General features: G+C 36.8%; 3 protein-coding genes across 6 annotated transcripts in view; 1 reads left to right on the plus strand and 2 right to left on the minus strand.

Annotated features, from left to right (window-relative positions):
* The window catches only part of HEATR5B (HEAT repeat containing 5B), a 52632-nt gene extending 49320 nt beyond the window's left edge, over positions 1–3312 (minus strand). The window contains exon 1 of the mRNA XM_081331318.1: positions 3212–3312. The gene's annotated coding sequence lies outside the window, so the exon portion shown is untranslated. The remainder of the gene's footprint in view (positions 1–3211) is intronic.
* A 13-nt stretch (positions 3313–3325) lies between these two features.
* GPATCH11 (G-patch domain containing 11) lies at positions 3326–15285 on the plus strand. 4 transcript variants are annotated; one of them, XM_081331403.1, is made up of 10 exons: positions 3351–3507; positions 3589–3697; positions 3792–3876; positions 4514–4740; positions 8499–8540; positions 8625–8745; positions 9168–9258; positions 11635–11736; positions 12641–12722; positions 13743–15285. In XM_081331403.1, exons 3-10 carry the CDS (start codon positions 3827–3829, stop codon positions 13796–13798), a joined length of 771 nt encoding a protein of 256 aa, XP_081187529.1. In that variant the 5' UTR covers positions 3351–3507; positions 3589–3697; positions 3792–3826; the 3' UTR covers positions 13799–15285. The 4 variants fall into 4 exon arrangements, with proteins under 4 accessions (XP_081187528.1, XP_081187527.1, XP_081187526.1 ...); XM_081331402.1 differs by lacking the exon at positions 3589–3697 and having other exon boundaries at positions 3326–3410; XM_081331401.1 differs by lacking the exon at positions 3589–3697 and having other exon boundaries at positions 3334–3539.
* Positions 15286–15371: 86 nt separating this feature from the next.
* EIF2AK2 (eukaryotic translation initiation factor 2 alpha kinase 2) overlaps positions 15372–21097 on the minus strand; it is a 36034-nt gene continuing 30308 nt past the window's right edge. The window contains exons 13-16 of the mRNA XM_081331362.1: positions 20877–21011; positions 19103–19201; positions 18074–18136; positions 15372–17969 (exon numbers count right to left, since the gene is read on the minus strand). Of these exons, the coding sequence (XP_081187488.1) occupies positions 17862–17969; positions 18074–18136; positions 19103–19201; positions 20877–21011 (405 nt within the window). The 3' untranslated portion in view covers positions 15372–17861. The remainder of the gene's footprint in view (positions 17970–18073; positions 18137–19102; positions 19202–20876; positions 21012–21097) is intronic.

Here is a 21097-nt window from a genome sequence, read left to right on the forward strand (position 1 = left end):
ATTTTGGTACTGTTCAACTCCAAAATGATTGGGGGGCTGTTTGTATGATTTAGTGACAATTTGGTTAAAGTTTTTGTGGCTTAGATGTTACATGAATCCATTCAATGATTCCTTGTACTGTGTAACCTTTACCCCCAAAGGGATCCTTCAAAAACCACATCAAATACATACTATGATTGTAACTGTTTGCTCCAGGGGCGAAAAGAAGCAAGGCCTCTTTAAGGAAAAGGTGGAAGAGTCAGGATCAGAAAAAGGAAAGAAGGCGAGGTTGTCAGAATACAAGCGAATTTGAGGGCCAATCCACATGGAGCCCCATTTCCATCTGTCCTGTTTGCCATCGTTCACTCCCTAGAGACTAAAATGGACAATGTGAAATTTGAGCGGACCACGAAAAAGGAGTATATATCGGAGGTGGTGACCCTTTGAGAGCTGTATGCAACGAAATTTCATTTTGATGTATGCCGATTGGTGTACATTCAAAGTGACAATAAAGTTATCATTATTAAATAAGAGTGTGGACAAAAGTGTAAAATCTAATCCAAAATGTTTTCACTTGGGTCTATCTATGAATTTTAGAAATCTGTAGTATTTTATTTAATTCCAAGAATACATATTTTTGAAAAATTTAGATCCTACATTTAAAAAAAAAAGTACTCTCAAGTATTACAATTTCCAGTGTAAATTAACAAGGAAATAACAATATAAAACAGAAAAAACAATATTCTAATAAGCAAGTATATCTTAAAGAAAGAATTCTTTTATTACATGCTCCTTGGTGGAGCAGTGGGCTAATGCCTCCTTAAGTAACACCAGCTGCCTGCAATTAGTGCAGGTTCGCATCCCACCAGGCTCAAGGTTGACTCAGCCTTCCATCCTTCCGAGGTAGGTAAAATGAGGACCCAGATTGTTGGGGGCAATTAAGCTGACTTTGTAATAATGCCGCTTGGGGTGTGTGTGTGTGTGTGTGAAAGCCCTAATAAGCAGGCATATACATAGAATGAAGGCTACTGCTAAGCTTGTAAGCCGCCCTGAGTCTTCGGAGAAGGGCGGGATATAAATGGAATTAAAAAAAAAAATTTGATATAGAATATTTTTTAAGTTTTAATAGGCAAATGAGAATACAGTTGCTCAAGGCTGAAACAAAAAATATGCTTTGATTGCTAGGGTTCAGCCCCTTAGTGTATTATTCAGGCAAAGAACACCTTTCTTTTGAATCTCTAGTGTCTATTCACACAACTTTTTAATTTACAATTTTGCACTGATTTAAAACTTTGCACTGAAAGCTGCAAGATATAATTACTGCCCGGAGTCACCTTATAGGAGATGGACAGCATAAAAAATTAATAAATAAATATACATATAGCCATCCATCTCACAAAATGTGACTCTGGGAAGCATACAATAAAAAAAGGTCCAGATAATCTGCTTCATCCAGACTCGTCTGAAGCTGCTGCCCAACCAACTACTCAGCCACCAATGGTAAGAGTTGGGATTTTCTCTGGCTTTTTATTAGCAGTAGAGGCACCTCATAAATTCAGGTTTGATGTTGCATAATGTGTGAAATAGTTCCATACTGGAGTCCCTGTACCACACACGGGCTGATTAGACATACTGAAACACCAAGCAGCCAAATATAATTTTATCTAACCACACTGCAGTTTATGGTTCAGAACAACATGCACACGCAGAAGAAAATGTGGATTTAGTAAATTGATTATGAATAGCTTTTTTACATTTGTATATTGGTTTTTAACTTATTTTTATTGGATTATGTTTATCCGTTATGAACCTCCCAGAATCGCTTAGATGAAATGGAAGGGCATTGGGCAATAACAGCAAATCAATAATAATAAAACAGTTATGATGTATAGACAGGTAAGCATATTATGCAAACATGGCTTATTACAAAGGAGGGGATGTCCCATCCTGGGCTCAACTATGGAGTATAGGTAGTCCTCAACTTACAACCACAATTGAGCCTTTACAACCAAACTTAAGCCCAAAATTTATGTTGCTAAGTGAGAAATTTGTGAAGTGAGTTTTGCCCCATTTTATGATTTTTCTTGCCACACTTGTTAAGTGAGTCACTGCACTTATTAAGATGGTAACACCATTGTTAAGTCAGCCTGGGTTCCCCATTCACTTTGCTGATCAGAAGATCACAAAAGCTGATCACATGACCCCAGGACACTGCAACTGTCATAAAATATGAACCAGCTGTCAAGCATCCAAATGTCGATCACATGACCATGGGGATGCTGCAATGGTCATAAGTGTGAACAATGGTCATATAAGTCACTTTTTTCAATGCCATTGTAACTTCGAAAGGCCACTAAACGAGCTGGTGTATGTCGAGGACTACCTGTATACCCTTTGCCTCCTAGGGTCACCAGCTCTAGACTGCCAAAACCTGAACAGAAAAAGGAAAGAAGGCGAGGTTGTCAGAATACAAGCGAATTTGAGGGCTAATCCACATGCAGCCCAATTTCCATCTGCCCTGTTTGCTATCGTTCACTCCCTAGAGACTAAAATGGACAATGTGAAATTTGAGCGGGCCCCGAACAAGTTGTATATATCGGAGGTGGTGACCCTTTGAGAGCTGTATGCAACAAAATTTCATTTTGATGTATGCTAATTGGTGTACATTCAAAGTGACAATAAAGTTATCATCATCATCATCAACAACAACATCATCAACAGCAGCAAGGAGACACACAGGAAACTGCGCCTCTTTTCTGCCATCTAGAGCAGGGGTCTTCAAACTTAGGCGTTTTATGACTTGTGGACTTCAACTCCCAGAATTCCTCAGCCAGGCAAGCTGGCTGAGGAATTCTGGGAGTTGAAGTCCACAAGTCATAAAAGGGCCAGGTTTGAAGACCCCTGATCTAGAGGTTGCTGGAGCTTTGCCACCCGGATCGCAGACTCCCGGGAGGGCGGCCCAAAGTGTAATACTGGAAAGGGGCCTTTAAGAGGCTGCCGTCAGTTGGGTGCGCGGGCTAAAGAAAAGGCAGGTCCCAGCTCCCCGGGTCATTGTTACACCTGCCATCCATCCAGGGGAAAGCATCCGCAGGGGAGGCTGCCATGGTTCTGAGCTCCCGCTTCCTTCTTATGGCCCTCTCAGCCCTCCCACCCACTTCCCCCTTGGGCTCTTCCCCACCGAGTGCACGCCCCGCGTCTCCCTGCCCAATCTTTCCCGACTGATCATTCTCACCTCAGGCAGCGGCGGCCACCGACCCAGCCAAGAGCCCGAAGGTCGCCACAGTTTACGCCCCCGCAACCAGCTGAAGCAGCGCCGGCTTAGGCGCATGCGCTCTCGAGACTCGGGAAGTGAGGCCACCGAGGCGCGCAGGCGCAGGCGCGGCTTAGGAATTGGGGAGCGGGGCGTCCGGTGGGCTGTATTTTTGTTATTGGTAAGGAATAGCAATCAAGAGGAGAAAATTTTGAGCATTGCTGCCGCGGGTTGCCTGATGGTTAGATCAGTCAGTTATACAATGGCAGTCTAGATAGGTAGGTTGAATTAAGCAAACTAACCTCACCCAGTGAGTTTCCACGAATGAGTACGAGCTGAGTCTGGAATTTAATTTACAGGGCAAAGACCAACATCCTATCATTGCCCTGCTTGTGCTGATGCTGATGCTCTGGCTAGCTAAGAAATCAGGGTCTTGTGGAACAGTGATGCACAAAGATCAAAATCTGGGTTTGTGGCGTTGCATCTAATAAGTATGGAATTTTCCTCTAGAAAGAAAAGTGATTTTGATGCATTTTAAAATAATCATGAACTGTATTTATAGGTAGCAAGGTGGAAGGTGGAAGATTGATATGAATCATGGAAGATGCAGAAGAGGATTATATGTCGGATTCCTTTATTAATACTAAGTAAGTGGATGTTTTTCTAAGTATATCATGCTTGCCTTTGCTTAATGCTGAACTTTAACTGGCTTTATGAAATTTCAAATATCCAATACCCAATTAAAAACTTGGGTACAATTTTTCAAATACACATTTTGCTTTAAAATTCTGCCCATATAGAACAAAACTTCAAGGAAGATAATTTACAGAATTAGATTAGAAATACAGGTGAATAAATAATAATTTTCTATGGCATATTTATTGTATTGTTTTCAGAAAGAAAAAGAAGTAAAAATCAGTAAGACTATTAATCACTATTAATATAATTCATTATTCAGTATGTATAGTGAATAATTCTTAAAGTATGTTAATGTATAGTATTTTTTACACTGAGGCAAAAACAAAATATTAAAATTATAGATAAATATAAGGACAACAAATTTAGAATATTTCAATTGAAACTCCTAACAATAGAACTCTTATCTAATTATGAAAAGAATTAAACTCGGATTATTATAAAATTGAGAACAAAGACATGTCCTTTCATCTTTGTAGAATTATGCTTTTTGCAGCTATAAGAGCATACAATGTCCTTTTCTTTTGTATTCATGTTAGTTTCTAAGCCATTGGTATGAGCATTAACAAAAAAAATTGTTTTGTTCAGCCAGGACATCAGGCCAGGAATGCCGATTTTGAGACGTGTAAAGGAAACTTTTAAAAAAGAGGAAAAACTAAAAGAGGCTAACCAGAAAAGCAGGCAAAAAAGCATCAAAGAACAAGAAAAAGAGCAACGTGAAATGGTTTTAAATGTTGCTTTGGGGAATGAAAATAAAGGCTTTGCTATGCTCCAGAAGATGGGGTACAGAAGTGGCCAACCTCTTGGCAAAAGTGGTGAGTTTTTAAAGTGTGACTGTGTTAAAGAATCAGGTTTTACTGCCCCATAAATAGTTATGCTGGTACAAAATCTGCAGCTGGCAGAATAATGAAAAAGGGAGCCAAAGACATCTAGCAATTTACTTATTACATTTATATTCTGCATTTCCTCAACATAACAAATTTGTTCTCTTGTTTTGCTCCCAATTTTACTTTCTCAACAACTTTATGAAATAAATTAGACTAATCCAGAAGTTACTTGATGCACTTTGTGTCTGAGTTGGGATTTGAGTTTGGTTCTTGCCAACCCTAAGCCAACCTTCTAATCTCTGCCATTGTCTTTTGATCCATTGGAGAGAAAAAATAGAATTCACAGAGTGAATCTTGACTTCGGAAGATTACAGAAGAGTGGGGTGTCTTTCTGAGTTCCTTAAGACCAGAGATCCAATATGATTTTACAGTCAAACCTGTTTCACAGGTTTATTTAATGTGGGGAAAAATTTTATAGACTGTTGAGTTCATGAAAGGTAAAAGGAGGTATAAATATAAGAAATAAAAGTATATAGAAGGGAATACAGTAAATACTATTACTAATATTTAAAAATTGTATACCAATGCAATGCCAATAAACCAGGCAGATGGTTAGCTTATAGACTGAGGAAAAAACAAAGGGTATCTAATATAGATAAGATTGAGTATAAAGGAAGGGTCGTGTTTCAACAGAATCTTATTAAGGATGCTTTTGTGGATTTTTATTCGAAATTATATACTAAAGAGGACATTAATGCAAAAGATATTGATATGTACTTGGAGAATGCTAGCATCCCGGTTCTTACGCAAGTACAAAAAGAGGGGATTAATCAGCTGATTACAGAAGAAGAAATTTTTACAGCTATTAAGGAACTGAAGGTGGATAAAGCACCAGGCACGGATGGCTTGACTGCGGCCTATTATAAAAACTTACAATTAGAGATGATAAAACCGTTAAAGGAACTGTTCCAGACAATCCAGAAGGGGGGAAAGGTGCCACCGTCTTGGAGAACAGCTTTTATCTCTTTGATTGCGAAGGAAGACCAGGATGCTACTTTAGTTAAAAATTATAGACCGATATCGCTTTTAAATACAGATTATAAGATATTTGCTAAGGTTTTGGCTAATAGACTGATGAGGGTTCTACAACAGGTGGTTCATGGGGATCAAATGGGGTTTATTAGTGGTAGACAAATGAAAAATAACGTGAGACATATAGTTGATGTGTTAGAGTTTTTGGAAAGGCACAACCAGATCTCTGCAGCGCTAATCTTTTTAGATGCTGAAAAGGCTTTTGATCAATTGAATTGGCAATTTTTGTTGAAAGTTTTAGACAAAATGGATTTTGGGGAAAAATTTCTACAACCGATTAGGGCATTATATCAAAAACAAACTGCCCGAATTATAGTTAACAATAGTCTGACAACAGCATGTAATATTGAGAAGGGCACAAGGCAAGGGTGTCCGCTATCGCCCTTGTTATTTGTGTTAACATTAGAGATATTATTGGTTAAGATTCGGAATTCGGATAAAATTAAGGGGATACAAGTCGGAGATCAGGACTATAGATTGAGAGCATTTGCAGATGATCTGGTTGTTACAGTGACCCAGCCAGAGAACTCTGTTGTGGACCTGATGGAGATAATAACACAATATGGGAAGGTTTCTGGATTTAAAGTAAACATACAGAAAACTAAAATTTTGGCTAGAAATATCACAGTTTCACAGAAGGCTCTCTTAGAAGGATTAACTGGATTCGAGATTGTTAAAAGGGTTAAATATTTGGGGGTGACTTTGTCGCCCTCTAATACAAAGCTATATAAAAATAATTATGAAAAACTATGGGGGAAAATTCAAAAAGAATTGGAGAGTTGGGAAAAATTGCAATTGTCTTTGTTGGGACGGATTGCAGCAGTGAAAATGAATGTCCTGCCCAAATTTTTATTCTTATTTCAAATGATACCGATTCTTAAGAAAGATTCTAATTTGGAGGAATGGCAGCGTGGTATCAATAAATTTGTCTGGGCAGGGAAAAAGCCACGAGTTAAACTTAAGATTATGCAGGATACTCGTGAGAGAGGTGGCCTTAAATTGCCTAATCTTAAATTATATTATGAAGCTGCTGCATTAGTAGGAATAAGCGATTGGATTAATTTGACGCAACCGAGGTTATTAAATCTTGAGGGCCATGATTTGTTGTTTGGCTGGCATGCATATTTGTTGTATGATAAGAAGGTAGATTCTGTGTTTAGGATGCATATTTTAAGACAGGCACTGCTGAGAGTTTGGAAGAAGTACAGATACAAGTTAAGCAGCAAGATACCATTGTGGGCAATTCCAAAACACGCAATAGAAAATATACATGCTGGTTTCAAACACGATGAGACTACTTACAAGGAAATTTTAAGTTTGGAAAGGAATGTTTGGTGCCTGAAATCATATAATTTCTTGCGAGAAGAGAAGGTTGTTCAAACTTGGTTTCAATATATTCAGTTACGGGCCAGGTGGAAAGAAGACCAGAAAAATGGATTTGTAATGACTGATGAAAATTTGATAAAGCAAATTAGAAATCAGGGACCAGCACATATTAAACGGATATATCTTGCATTGATAGAGATCGATTCAGAAACAGAGCTGGTTAAGGATTGTATGATAAAATGGGCCCAAAACATTCAGGAAGTTATTACAATGGACACCTGGGAAAAGATTTGGGTGAGGAATGTAAAATTTACACAAGCTCAAAATTTAAGAGAGAATTTTTACAAAATGTTTTATAGATGGCATTTAGATCCTAAAAAGCTTGCAAGTATGTATCCGAATTATCAGCCTAAATGTTGGAGATGCGGTGATGAAGATGCAACATATTTTCACATATGGTGGACTTGTAAAAAGGTTAAGGCTTTTTGGATAAAAGTCTGGTGGAATATGCAGAAGGTTTTTAAACGGAGGATAAAGTTTTGCCCACAATTTTTTTTGTTGGGAATAATTGTCGACGCTACAGTTGTGGACTCCAAGTTGATGTTGAACTTAGTTACGGCAGCAAGACTTTTGATAGGTCAATATTGGAAGAAAGAGGAACTGCCGACTATACAAGAGTGGATTTTAAAGGTTTCCGACCTGGCAGAGATGGCGAAGATTTCGGCCTATTTGAAAGATCATTCGCAAGAACATTATATTATGGAATGGAGAAAATGGATTGAGTTTATCCAGAACAAGTATAGGGTTAAGAAGTTTTACGTAGCATTCGAATAAGTCTTCCTTCGCTTTGTTTTTTCTTTTTTCTATTTTAGTTTCTTATATATATTTAATATTGCTAAGGCTTGTTTTATCCTATACAAGCTAGAGAGTAATGGATTTTAGAACTTGTAATTGCTAGTATATGGTTGTTTATGATTGCTTTTTTATATATATATACCTTGTATTTAGCTCTGGGAAGTCGGGGAGGGAGGGGGGGAGGGGGGAGGTAGGGGGGCCAGGAGGGAGGGGGGGAGGGGGGGAGGTAGGGGGGGGAGGAGGGTGGGGGAAGGGGGGGTTCTTTAAAGGAAAACTGTATTGTAAAACTTTTCAATAAAAAAAAAATTGTATACCACCCAGTTCTCAAAGACTGCACAGCTCACGGCAATCAAATAAAGATGTTACAATAAAATTTAAAATTTAAAATATGGAAATAAAAGATAGCAAGCACAATGAAGCAAGGGGATCATATGTTATTTTACTAACAGCAAATACATTTCTTTCTTCTGCAGGAAAGGGGATAGTTGAGCCCATTCCTCTGAATATTACTACAGGTTTGTGAAATAACTGACCCTTTTTTCCCCTTTCAAATATGGTGTTGCTCAATCAGTCAAACAACTGCCTTGTATTTGGGACAGGAAGAAGCGGGCTTGGACATGAAGAATTAAAAAAACGAAAAGCTGAAGAAAACCTGGAAAACTACAGGAAAAAAATGAATATGAAAAAACAAGTGGAAAAGCAGACAACTGACCTCTTCAAGTAGTGCTTTCCATTTATTTTATTCCTCTGACATTTTCTCTTAACCGCTAATGCCATTGTATACTGAGGCAAGAGCTGTATTTAACCTGGACAGCATATATTTTGTGTGTTGAAGGACCTAGGTATAAATCCTGACACCACAAGGTAAAGCTAAAGAGATACAATCTCTTGTCAAATTCTACAAAATTAACGTAGAATCTAATTCAGCACTCAGCAGCTCCGCCCAAAATTATCATTGTGGAATGATGCTGGGACGTCCAGCTATTCCTCGAGGATCTTGTATTCATCCCTCAGATATTGGGGATGAAGCTGTTCTGTTTTAGCTCACTTATTGAGTTTATTAATACCCAGAACAGAAAATGTCCTTATCAAAAAAACAGTCTTCTATTAAATTTACTCATTATGGCTTTTGTCTTATGAAGAATGAGATTGAAGACTAAGCAGGAGCAACTGCAAGTACAACGGGACCTTGAAAAAAGCCAGAAAGCCTGCCAACAATTAGATACACAGAAAGTAAGTTTAAATAAAAAATTTATTTTTGATTTGGGCATGTAGAGGCTTTGACACCTCTGCTTTAACCTTCCTAACAGTAGTGCACAATTCAGCAAACAATGGAAACATTTTAGAACAGTCCTGTTGCAAATATGTATCAATGTATTTGGTACATTAATGAGTTTTTTTTTTTTTTTAAAATTAGATTTATAAATGTTAGCCTGGAATCATAGGTCAGCAAGCAGGGAGCTATTCACAAGACTGCTATTGACAAGGTCAACATTTTTATTTCTTTTTACTATTGCAATGTAATATGTTTAAAATATCAAATCTACGATCGATGTTGTGTTACATTTTTATTTCTACTGTTTTTTACTTTTAATTGAACAATTTCTATAAAAATAATGAAGCAGTTTATAGATTGAGAATACAAAAATATTAGAAACAATACTGTACAACAGTCTGTCACTGCAACATGCAGATGAAGAGCAAATATTGTTGTTGTTAGCTGCGAAGTCATGTCCAACCCATCGCGACCCCATGGACAGCATTCCTCCAGGCCTTCCTGTCCTCTACCAACTTCTGGAGTCCATTTAAGCTCACACCTACTGTTTCAGTGACTCCATCCAGCCATCTCATTCTCTGCCGTCCCCTTCTTCTCTTGCCCTCAATCTTTCCCAGCATTAGGCTCTTCTCCAGTGACTCCTTCCTTCTCATTAGGTGGCCAAAGTATTTGAGTTTCAACTTCAGGATCTGGCCTTCTAAAGAGCAGTCAGTGCTGATCTCATCTAGGACTGACCGGTTTGATCGCCTTGCAGTCCAAGGGACTTGCAGGAGTCTTCTCCAGCACCAGAGTTCAAAGGCCTCAATTCTTTGGCGCTCAGCCTTATGGTCCAACTTTCACTGGCAGACATTGCAACTGGGAAGACCATAGCCTTGACTATATGCACTTTTGTTGGCAGAGTGATGTCTGCTTTTTAGTGTGCTGTCTAGATTTGCCATGGCTTTCCTCCCCAGGAGCAAGCGTCTTTTAATTTCTTGGCTGAAGTCCCCGTCTGCGGTGATCTTGGAGCCCAGGAAAATAAAATCTGTCCCTATCTCCATTTCTTCTCCATCTATTTGCCAGGAATTGAGAGGGACGATTTTCTTAATATTAAGTTTCAAGAGCAAATATTAGGGAGTTCCATAGCAAAGACCTCATAACCTAAATGCTCAGGCTGAAATCAGTCACTATACTGGAGGTATCAGTGGCTCTGCAGGCAAGATTTATAGGCCTGGCTAGTGCATACATGAAATGATTTTCCAGCAAATATTTGGGTGTCAATAAGCTCTTTGAAGTATAAGTAGTAAAAGGCAACTATTATAGATTGTAGAGATTGAATGTAACAGCCTTACACGTTACTTATGGAGAAGTGGCAACTTGCAGCAACAGAAGCTTGTAGAACAGCCTTCGTTGGCATTTTAGATAGTCCTCAACTTACAATCTGAATTGGGATTAGAACTTTTGTAACTAGCAAGGTGGTCATTGAGGTACACCTGATTTTATGACTCTTTTGCCATGGCCATTAAGTGAATCACACAGTCATTAAGCAAATCCAAATTCCCCAATTGACGTGGCTTGTTAGAAGCCAGCTGGGAAGGTCACAAGTGACAATCACATGACTCCAGGACACTGCAACCCTTGTAAATGCCTGCTGGTTTCCAAGCACTTGAATTTTAATCACATGACCACGGAGACACTGCAACAGTTCTAAGTATGAGGACTGTTCATAAGTCATTTTCTTCAATGCCGAACTTTGAATAATTACTAAATGAGTGGTTGTAAGCCGAGGAGTACCTATATAGTAATCTAAATTTGAAATTGAGATATGAAGATGTAAAGTAGGCCTCACTGGTTAGGTTCACCCCAGATCTCTTTACTTTACCCAGAAGTTTCATATATGTGTGAAAAAGCATTGTGGATGGAACTGTATCCCCTGCAGCAGGGGTGTCAAACTCCCAGCCCACGGGCTGGACGCGTCATCTGGAAGCCATGCCCATCCCATTGCCGGCAATGGCAAAACTGTCCCAATACGTTGTATGACATCATGTGACACCACAAGTTTGACATGTTTGCCCTACAGCTTAAACACTGCAGGGCTAAGCAGACCTGCCACAGTGATATTATGAAAGCAGAACTCACCTCATCACCGAAAAATCCATTTCAAAAGGATAATCTGGTTGATAATATAAAATAGGCCATGAGGTCTAAGAAATCAAGAGCTTTATTAATATGCAGTGTCTTCTAAAATTTCTCTTGTGTTTAATATGATTTTTCCCCCATATGGGCAAAGATTACAGCAGTCCTAAAAAATCTAATAGTGTGGAGTATGAGTTATTGCCATGTTTTTATTTAAGGGCCTTGAAGTCCCCAAAGAGATTTGGTACTGGTTAAACCCAAAGACCGAAGAAAACCAAGAGGAAGAAGAGGAAGTAGATGAGAAAGAAGATGAACTCAATGTAAGTACACGTTCAGATATTATCTTAGCAGTTGTCTTTGGTAGACTGGTTGGTAATTCTTTATATTATGATGCTCTATAGTGATCACCAAACTAGGTGATATTTACTGCTGTAAATATAAATGTTGAACAAAATGCATGCATTCTTATCACTCTTGATTCAGTTTGGTTTAGCTTGGATGCATCCATGTATGTGTGCATCAGCACAATATACATTGATTGATTGATCTATGATGTGCCATGAAATCAGTTTCTGTTCTTAGAGACCACATAGATGCATTTTCTTCATAATGGTCTGTCCCAAACCTGGTCCTTCAGATCTTCCAGCAGTGCACTCATTGCCACTGTGTCCCATTTTGTTGCTGGTAGTCCTCTGCTTCCTGAGTCACAATAGTGTAAGCTCTGGTATTTCTATGACATAGAAAAGAAAGTTGGACTTTAAAGAAATAGTGGGGTGATGGGGGCACGTTAGGAGAACTGAAAGATCAATTTTGGGCTAGTTCATCATGGAAAAAAATTATGTTGTCACTAGGAGTCAAAAATAACTTGTTGGTATATAATCAATTATATATGATGTATGGTTTGATTAAGTGCCATCAAATCTGTGGACTTTTAGTGGCCTCATTGGTCGATTCTTTCATGCGTGGTTTTATCTGCCAATAAATAAGATTCATAAAAGCCATCACAGGTTTTATTCTAATATTAAGAAGAAATAATAAATTGGAAGTAATAAAAGACTTTTAAGAATCCTAATACAATCATTTAATAGGAGCAGCAAAAGAAGGCAGAAGCTAAACATTCTAATTTATTTAATTCTTTTCATTGCCAAATCAATGATTACATGTGTCTTTCTCAGATTGATCTATTTAATGGATTTAAAAAATTATTTATTGGTGCTTTTTCAGGAATCAGAAAAGTTGATCAATTTAACAACTTATTTAAGAGAAGAGTATCTCTATTGCATCTGGTGCGGAACAAGCTACCAAGGTAAACATAAATTATTTTTTAAAAATATCAAACAATTATTCAAATTCTGTGGAATTTGTTTATTCATTATGCATAATCAATTTTGATTGTATTGCTTTTTATTACTTGTTTTCTAGAGTTTTTCCTTGAAAATTTTCGATGTTTCAGGATTTTTACTATAGTCATGTATCTTTTCTGTCAAAAAGCTTTTAATTGCCTAGTTTTGCTGCTTTTATGATGGTGTAAGTCAGCAAAAGGGGAGAGGTGCAGACGTTTTGAACTAACTGATCTTGCTGCTAGTCAACAGCATTGTGGGGTACAGGTAGACAGCATTCCCATGAACCCAGCCTTGTATGTAGGCATTGCTGGGGGACTGCTGCTGGGGTGTTTTTTTTCTCCTTCTCACTCTCCAATTTACAAGGACTCTTGTAGAAGGAAATGGCTGGAAAGAAAAATTGGAGAGTAAAGCTGCAGGCCAGTGGTTGGTTCCCAGGTGAGGGAGAAAAAAAGTCAATTATTGGTTTCCCCGGAGGAAGAGAAGCAAAGACTCAGAGAAGATGGTACGTTCACCAAAGTACAAAACAGGAAAGAGAGAGATTGGGTAAAAGTTGGGTTCGTACTCTAAATAAGTGTGCTGTATATTGTAAAGGAGAAGCATAAAAGCTTTCACTCACCATATCAGTTTCTCTACATTGATTGCCTCTCTTGGAAACCCAAATATTACTCCAGTTCTAAAAGAACCCAGTCACAGTGCGACAATCTCCTAAGGGTTTTGTTCTGAGGTCAGAATAAACCTAGCTTTGCTGTTCTGACGTTGGAATAAAAACTTGGCAACTTAAAGCAGAAACAAGATTGGACCTGCCCATTTAGAGTATTTAGTGCTTGAAATAAAATTCAGAATATAGTCAATCCAGAACATTTCAGATGCGCTATTTGCTTTGAGTTTGAAACAAAATACATTTTCCATTTCAAACTTCTAATCTATTACTGTATGCATGTTTGCTTATAAATTCTGCAAATTTCTCTTTTACTCTTTTGCAGATGAAGAAGATCTATCTTCAAATTGCCCTGGGAGCACATATACAGATCATGAATAAGTCTGTCAAAATTCAAAACAGTAGCAAAATTCTTAATTTCAATGAAGAGCATAGCTATGAACTGTGTTGCTTTATATTTTTCATTGAGCAAATTGGTTGTTTCTCATTGCTCTATGTTTGGGTATAAAATGGCTTTTCTGCTCTATTTAAATAATTCTTTGGAATAGGAACTAATCTGTTATTTTTCCAAGTTATTTATTATTTTTTAAAATTCTGTTTACTTCTGAAAAATAAACTTAAAATCTAACGTGCTTGACTAGATGCTGCAGATTGGATAAATGCATGTTTTATTTCAGCAAAGTAAAATTTCAAGAAACCGTAAATAATGAATTTAGCTGTTCAGAGATAATTCTGTTTAGGTTCACAATAAAACTGAACATGGGATTTCATGAGGGAGCTCATGGGAAATGATCCATGCTTCAAGACGTACAAATTCTCCTTGTGCTTTTCTTCCCCTCTTTATTAAGTTTCGTAGCTTTTTTAACCAAAGTTATTAGGCAACATTGAGTTAATGCATGGAAATTCAGCTGTGATTTATTTGGTTTATGCACCACCATTGGTTAATCATTGATTTGGGTTTACCATTAAGCTTCTGGCAATCTACGCGAATAACTTTTCTACAAACTGTTCCTTAGAGTTAAGCTAAAGTAGGAATAACCTGGCTAGCAGTTACTACTTCTTGTAGTTTTGCCATTTATCTTATTTTTTCAATGGTCTTTTCCAGAGATACTTCAAGAATCTTATCCCAAGTTGTCTAGAACAAAATGATCTCTAGCAGCAAGCGAAACAAGTATTCAAGCTTTAGCTAGTTCCTATAGTTTAATATGGCTACAAATTCACATTGGAATTCTTCCAAGTTGCTAGCTTCCCAACCAATAGATTTATTTTTGTAAAAAGAGATGGAAATCTGACATTCAGGAGATTACCAGAAATAATTGTTCAATTTCATCTGTTAAATATTTATTGTAGTCTAGCTCAGCCTTTCTCGAACTTTTTAATTTGGAGAACCCTTGAAATAATTTCCAGATTTTAGGAAACCCCTGCATACAAATTTCCATGGTTCAGCAAAACTATATATAACTTTACTATATCTGCAGCTCACAGTTCATTGGCATGATCATAAAATATACATATAATAATCCACTAATAATTGTCACTAATGATAGTTTTTGAGCTGAGAATAATTTTCTGTGGATCTTCTTATTTTGACCAACATATTAGCCTTTCCTTTTGGTTTGAGTCCCCCTCCATCTTAAGGGATATCATCTTTAATGTAAATCAGTAGAAGAATCTTCAAATTTTCCTTTTAAAAAATTCTGCCTGATTTCTTGCTTATCTTATCCAAGCATAGGCCTAAAAGTCTTACTTTATAAGATGTTAATGAGGAATAATTATATGACAGAATACTGTATGTTTTTCCTTTTTAAAACTGTTTTAACATACTTCAACCCAGTTCTTTAAAAAATAAAACAGATAATTTATCTTTATTGAAATTAATATTTCATTTGCTTTCATAAGTTTTAAAAACACATGGCAAACATAATCTATAAAAAAACAAGCTTGAAACAAAATGTTCAAAAAACATTTTATTTTTTTTTACAGCCACAATTTGTCACATATCCTCTAACAATCTTTTGTATGAGTTCAGGAGGTTGAGTCTTAGCTTTTGGGGGGTTGTTAAGAAAGATTGGTCTAGCTTTTTCTTTTTCCAAAAATTTGCAATTGACACTGGATAAATTACACAATTTATACTGGACAGAAAGCAACACTGAAGAAGTAAATTCAGGAGATACATTGTTCATTTTTAACATTTCTTTATATTGTAGAAATGAGAAGCAAAAGCAATATATGCTCTAGATGACATATTAAAGAACTAAGATAGTTGTATCTCTGGATTCCATTAATGTTTGCCCCCCTTTTTTAAAGTTCTATTTCATTTTATCATTATTATAGACATTTTTTCAACCTTTGACTATATCCTCGCTGTTGTGTTTTATATTGGTTTGGTTAATACGAGGGTAATTCGGAAATAAATCTCCATTTGATTATCAATGACAGATACTCACAAATACAGAACTTGTATTACACATATTAAAAAACTACATTACATTACTTTTTGACATAATCATTCAAATTGAGGCACTTGTCATAACATCTTACAAGGTTTGAAATTCCTTTTGCTAAAAAATCTGCCTGCCTGAGAATGAAGCCATCCTGTAACAGCATCGTGAAGCGCATTGTCATCATTAAAGCCAGTTTCATTTTAAAAACTGGTTCATTTTCAATTGATCTAGCAGACGAGTCAATTGGAAACCAATTTCTCCTTCCAATCCTCACTGCCTACTGATTTACTGTGCACGGTGTCATAGGACAGATGTCGCTATCCCCACCTATTTCTTACACATGCTGAAACGGAGGTTTATTTTCTAATTGTCCTCGTACATTAAATGATTTAGAGCAGACATGTCAAACTCGTGACATCACGCAACGTATCTGAGCTTTTTCCCTATTGCTGGCAATGGCGTGGGTGCGGTTTCCTTGTGACGCATCTGGCCCACAGGCCGGCAGTTTGACACCCCTGACTTAGAGCATGGATGCCAATCTCTTGGCTTGCCTGGGACTACACTGAGTGAAGAAATGTCTTGAGCTGCATATAAAAATATAATTAAGGTATATAAATAGCAAATGTCCTTTGTTTTTTATATTTTTAATTATGTGGGGCTACATGACTAGCTGTCCAGGGCTACATGCAGCTGCAGGTTGGACATACCTGGTTTAAAGTATCAAAACACAAATGCAAGATAGTACATTTATGCTTATCTATGCATTGCAAGTTAAAAGGTTAATTTATGGATTTACATTACATTTTTGCAAAAGAAAGCAAACCATATCATCTATAATCTTTATAAATCAGTAGTATCTATATGAATCTCCAATAGCATTCATTTGAAAAGATTCAGAAAAATCTGAAAGGAAGTGAATACTTCCGTCATAAAACTGCAGATTAATCTGAAAACATACTTGTTCGAGCAAGCCGGCCTGGCCTGAGGGGGGATTGGTGGGGTTTTTTACTATTTTTATTGGTTTTTTTTAGTATGTATTAACTGTATTTTTAATTGGGCATGTATTTAATTACCTTTTATCTTTTGTAAATCTCTGTGTTTTATTCTTGCCCTGTACACCGCCCTGAGTCCTTCGGGAGAAGGGCGATATAGAAATATTAATAAATTTAATTAAATTAATCACATAGTACTATCTTTCGCAAAGCAAAAGATAGCAACTAACACTTGATGCGAGTAGTTCCATGAGTTGGAACAGTAATGGCGAACCTTTTAGAGACCAAGTGGCCAAACTGCAACCCAACACCCACTTATGTATTGTCGGGTGCCGGATGAGTGTGGCCCATTGGATGGGTGTGGCCCTTTGGGTGGGCATGGCTGCAGTGGTAACGGCAGACTGGGTAGGACTAAAAAATTCAATCAATAAATTCTAACTGCGAGATTTTTTCCCCTGCGAGAAGTCGTAATTGATTGAATGAACCTTTTTTTTTTGCACAGGGCGGCGGAGGCCTAAAGTGAAAAGGTTTTATAAAACCCAGCTGAAGGCCTAGGACTGGGGCAACGGCGCACGTGCCCACAGAGAGGGCTCTGCGTGCCACCTGTGGCACGCGGCCATAGGTTTGCCACCACAGAGTTAGAAGAATGGTATTAACTTTCGTAGGCAATATTAAACTTAACTGTATAACAACAGTATTGGAATGGCACATTAAAACTTCTTTAAAAACATTCAGATACATCAGATTGCCATTATGTCTTTGCACACAGGATGAGACTAAACATTCTTGCAAAGTTCACAAAAGGCACTCTACTTCCATTAGATCTTCCCATTCCATTTCCATTCCCATTCTTTGACTTCTTGGGAGATCCCTAATACAACAAGACATAAGGAGCAGACCCAATCTTTCACATTTAACGGGTCTCGCAATTTGTCTATTCACACTGATTTCAGGAATCAGGAACAGCAAAAGAAACGTGAACCAAAAACCTGCACTTTGACAAATTCACTAATAGGTGTGTCGTCTGCGTTGCGAGCATTTTATGAATTCCAAAATATCAGCTGCTGATGGTCTTTGAGATGGCTCTTTGGAAAGCAGTTTCTTAATTAGTGAAGCCTGCAAGTGAAGAGGATATTAATACAAAAATTAAGAAATGAACATGGAATTAAGAAAAATAGATTAAAAGGTTTAAAAAATAGAAATGTTTTACAGTAGTATACCTCCTTTGTAAACTTCTCGATGAATGTTTTTGGAAGTTTGCCTTCTTTAATGTTGGGCCATTCCTGAAAAATCAATGTATTTGAATTAAAGTACACAACTCTACTTTAAAGGATTTGTGTGCTAAATTTCAGAAATTTAGCTAGTTCTACCAGAAGTAATTTACCAATCATAAATGTTTAAGTGGTCTAGCAGCAGAAAAATCCCACATTACAACAATAGCTAAGAGTGTTTCCTTTGATAAGATGGTTTCTAGAAGATACAGTATGTCAAGAATAATATTAACTGATAAGAAATACACATAAGGGAATATTCACACCTGTTATTTGCTCTCTGCACAAAGTGATATTTTATCATATTTGTACATCTTTATTAATACAAATTTCAACAAATTCATGTCGATTCACCAGTGAAATAAGACTAAAAATGCATGTGCATGCAGGAAGACAATTTGGTGTCATAGCATAGGAATACACACTTACGCTTCTATTCATAAACATATAAAACAGTAATATGTATGTTACAATATAATATAAATATATAGGAAATAGGCCTAGTTCAAATCCACAGACATAGACACTTTCTAGGCCTATAAAAAGTTGCAAAGTCTTCACTGATATATAAATTAAGTTCCCAAGCAAAATATGATGTCAGAAAGGTATGTACAACTTTTGCCTGGTTTCCTAACAAAATGTTTATGACCCCAAAACCTTCAATAACTGGTCACACAAACAGCCTTTGATCAGCAGATGAAAGAAAAGTTGAGAACTTTTCTTTCAAAAACAATCTCCTTCCCCATATATCTGCTGTGGCTCTTACAACATGGCATTCCATTTGTGAATATGATGGATAGATAGCTTTTCTCCTTTTGCTCAGCTTTTTAATGTATAAATTTCTAGAGTTAACTATTTTAATTTATTTTCCTAACATTACATTAAATAAGTCAGTCTGAAAAGCAGCTTGAACACGTTTCTCCTATCTTTATTGAGAAATACATGCAGGCAGATGTAAGAACAAAATGGATTATTTACCTTTTCTTTCTCATGACCAGTTGAAAATGGGGAAAGCATTTCATATAAAATTAATCCTAATGGAAAGATATCTACTTCCTTGCCATAACTGCATCCTTCCTAATGGACAGCATAATGCAAGCATGTTAGGTACTTCAAATGTAAAAACAAAAGTACAGGGTAAATCAGTGAATTTTGTTTCAAAAATGTGCACAACCTTCATTCAGTTTCTTAGAGTCTCTAGACTAGAGGCAAAAGAATTGTAGACAATCTTATGCTGTTGAGGAAAAATGCATGAGAATGAATAAAAACAACGCAATAAAAGTTAATTTTCAGCATATGGTTATTTATTTGGAAATGATGATTTTCTCTTAGATGAAATGGAACAACTTAGTACTTTTGGGGAGATGTAGATGTTTCATTTATCAGCTATTTTAGGAGTCTGACTTCAAACTGTAGCACAGTAGACAGAAGTTACAAGTGGAAAACTATACAGGTAGTTCTTGACTTACAACTATTCATTTAATGACTGTTCAAATTTACAATGGTACAAAAAATGATTTATGACCACTTTTCACACTTAACAACCATTACAGCATCCTTGTGGTCATATGATCAAAATTTGGGCACTTGGATCAAAATAGATCAAACATTTGAAGAATCTGCAATTGGGCTAAAATAAACCAAGTGAAAGATGTCATGAATACATATACAAGAGAGAAGTTAGATATGTGGATGGGACTAATATCTAACTTATTATTAATGGATTTGATGGGGAAAAAGCTTTACCTGAGAAATGTTATAGCTATCAAAGAATTGTGATATAAAATAGTAGTATAGTAAATATTGTAATTATAGATGTGAAATTTTATAATTATTTGTAGACCCACAAATCTAGGGGAATCTAAATTCCATTAGATTTATTTGAAAATATTTGTCAACATACCAAATAGGATGGGTGATGTATGTTTAATATTTGCTTTATATATGTTGTGCACTTTTTTATTATTATTTTGTTGTGTTTGTAATTTTTGTCTTTTGGGGGATTTTTTTTGTTCTTGCAGTTTTTAATATTTTGTCTTTGGAAAAAATATCAAAAGAATAATTCAGGCACTTTGTCAACTGGCATGTATTTATGACAGCTGCACTGTCTTGGGGCCATGTGATCAACATTAGTAACTTTCTGAGTCAACTACTTACAAGCAAAGTCAACGGAAGAAGCCAGATTTGCTTAATTTTTATTTATTTATTTATTTATTTTAATCCCATTTATACCCCGCCCTTCTCCGAAGACTCAGGGCGGCTTACAATTTAAGCACAAACCAATGTGCTTAGCAATAGCCTTCATTCTATGTATATGCCTGCTTATTAGGGCTTTCATACACCCCCCAAGCGGCATTATTACAAAGTCAGCTTATTGCCCCCAACAATCTGGGTCCTCATTTTACCTACCTCGGAAGGATGGAAGGCTGAGTCAACCTTGAGCCTGGTGGGATGTGAACCTGCACTAATTGCAGGCAGCTGGTGTTACTTAAGGAGGCATTAGCCCACTGCTCCACCAAGGCTCATATGACTACATGATTCATTTAACTGCAGTGATTTGCTTAACAACCATGGCAAAAAGGTCATAAACTGGGGCAAAACTCACTTAATAACTGCCTTGTTAGCAACAAAAATTTTGGACTCAATTGTGGTCCTAAATCAAGGACTACCTCTATATTCAAAGGAAATAAGCAAATTCCTTTCAAAGGGATTTTCAGTGCATACACACAAAAGAATTATTAACAATAATTACCTGCTCAGGTGCCATGTAACGCAATGTTCCTTTGTTCGTTGTCCGTTGTACTGAAGTGTCATTTACACCTGATGTTGCCAATCCAAAATCACCTATTTTTATGTGATTTTCACTATGAAAGAATATATTTAGAGGCTGTAAAAGAAAAATATAAATACAATATAAGAAAACACTGTATTTAGGCATACAAGGAACAAAAATTATTTTCTAGGACAGCAGAA

Source organism: Vipera berus (assembly GCF_964194415.1).
Source record: "Vipera berus genome assembly, chromosome: 1".
NCBI lineage: Eukaryota > Metazoa > Chordata > Lepidosauria > Squamata > Viperidae > Vipera > Vipera berus.

Bases quoted from the DNA above. Each gene is read 5' to 3' on its own strand.
- GPATCH11 (XM_081331402.1), top strand. From the start codon at position 3,827: ATGGAAGATGCAGAAGAGGATTATATGTCGGATTCCTTTATTAATACT. The intron at 3,877-4,513 runs GTAAGTGGATGT...TGTTTTGTTCAG, and splicing joins GATTCCTTTATTAATACTAA to CCAGGACATCAGGCCAGGAA. The intron at 8,541-8,624 runs GTTTGTGAAATA...TATTTGGGACAG, and splicing joins TCCTCTGAATATTACTACAG to GAAGAAGCGGGCTTGGACAT.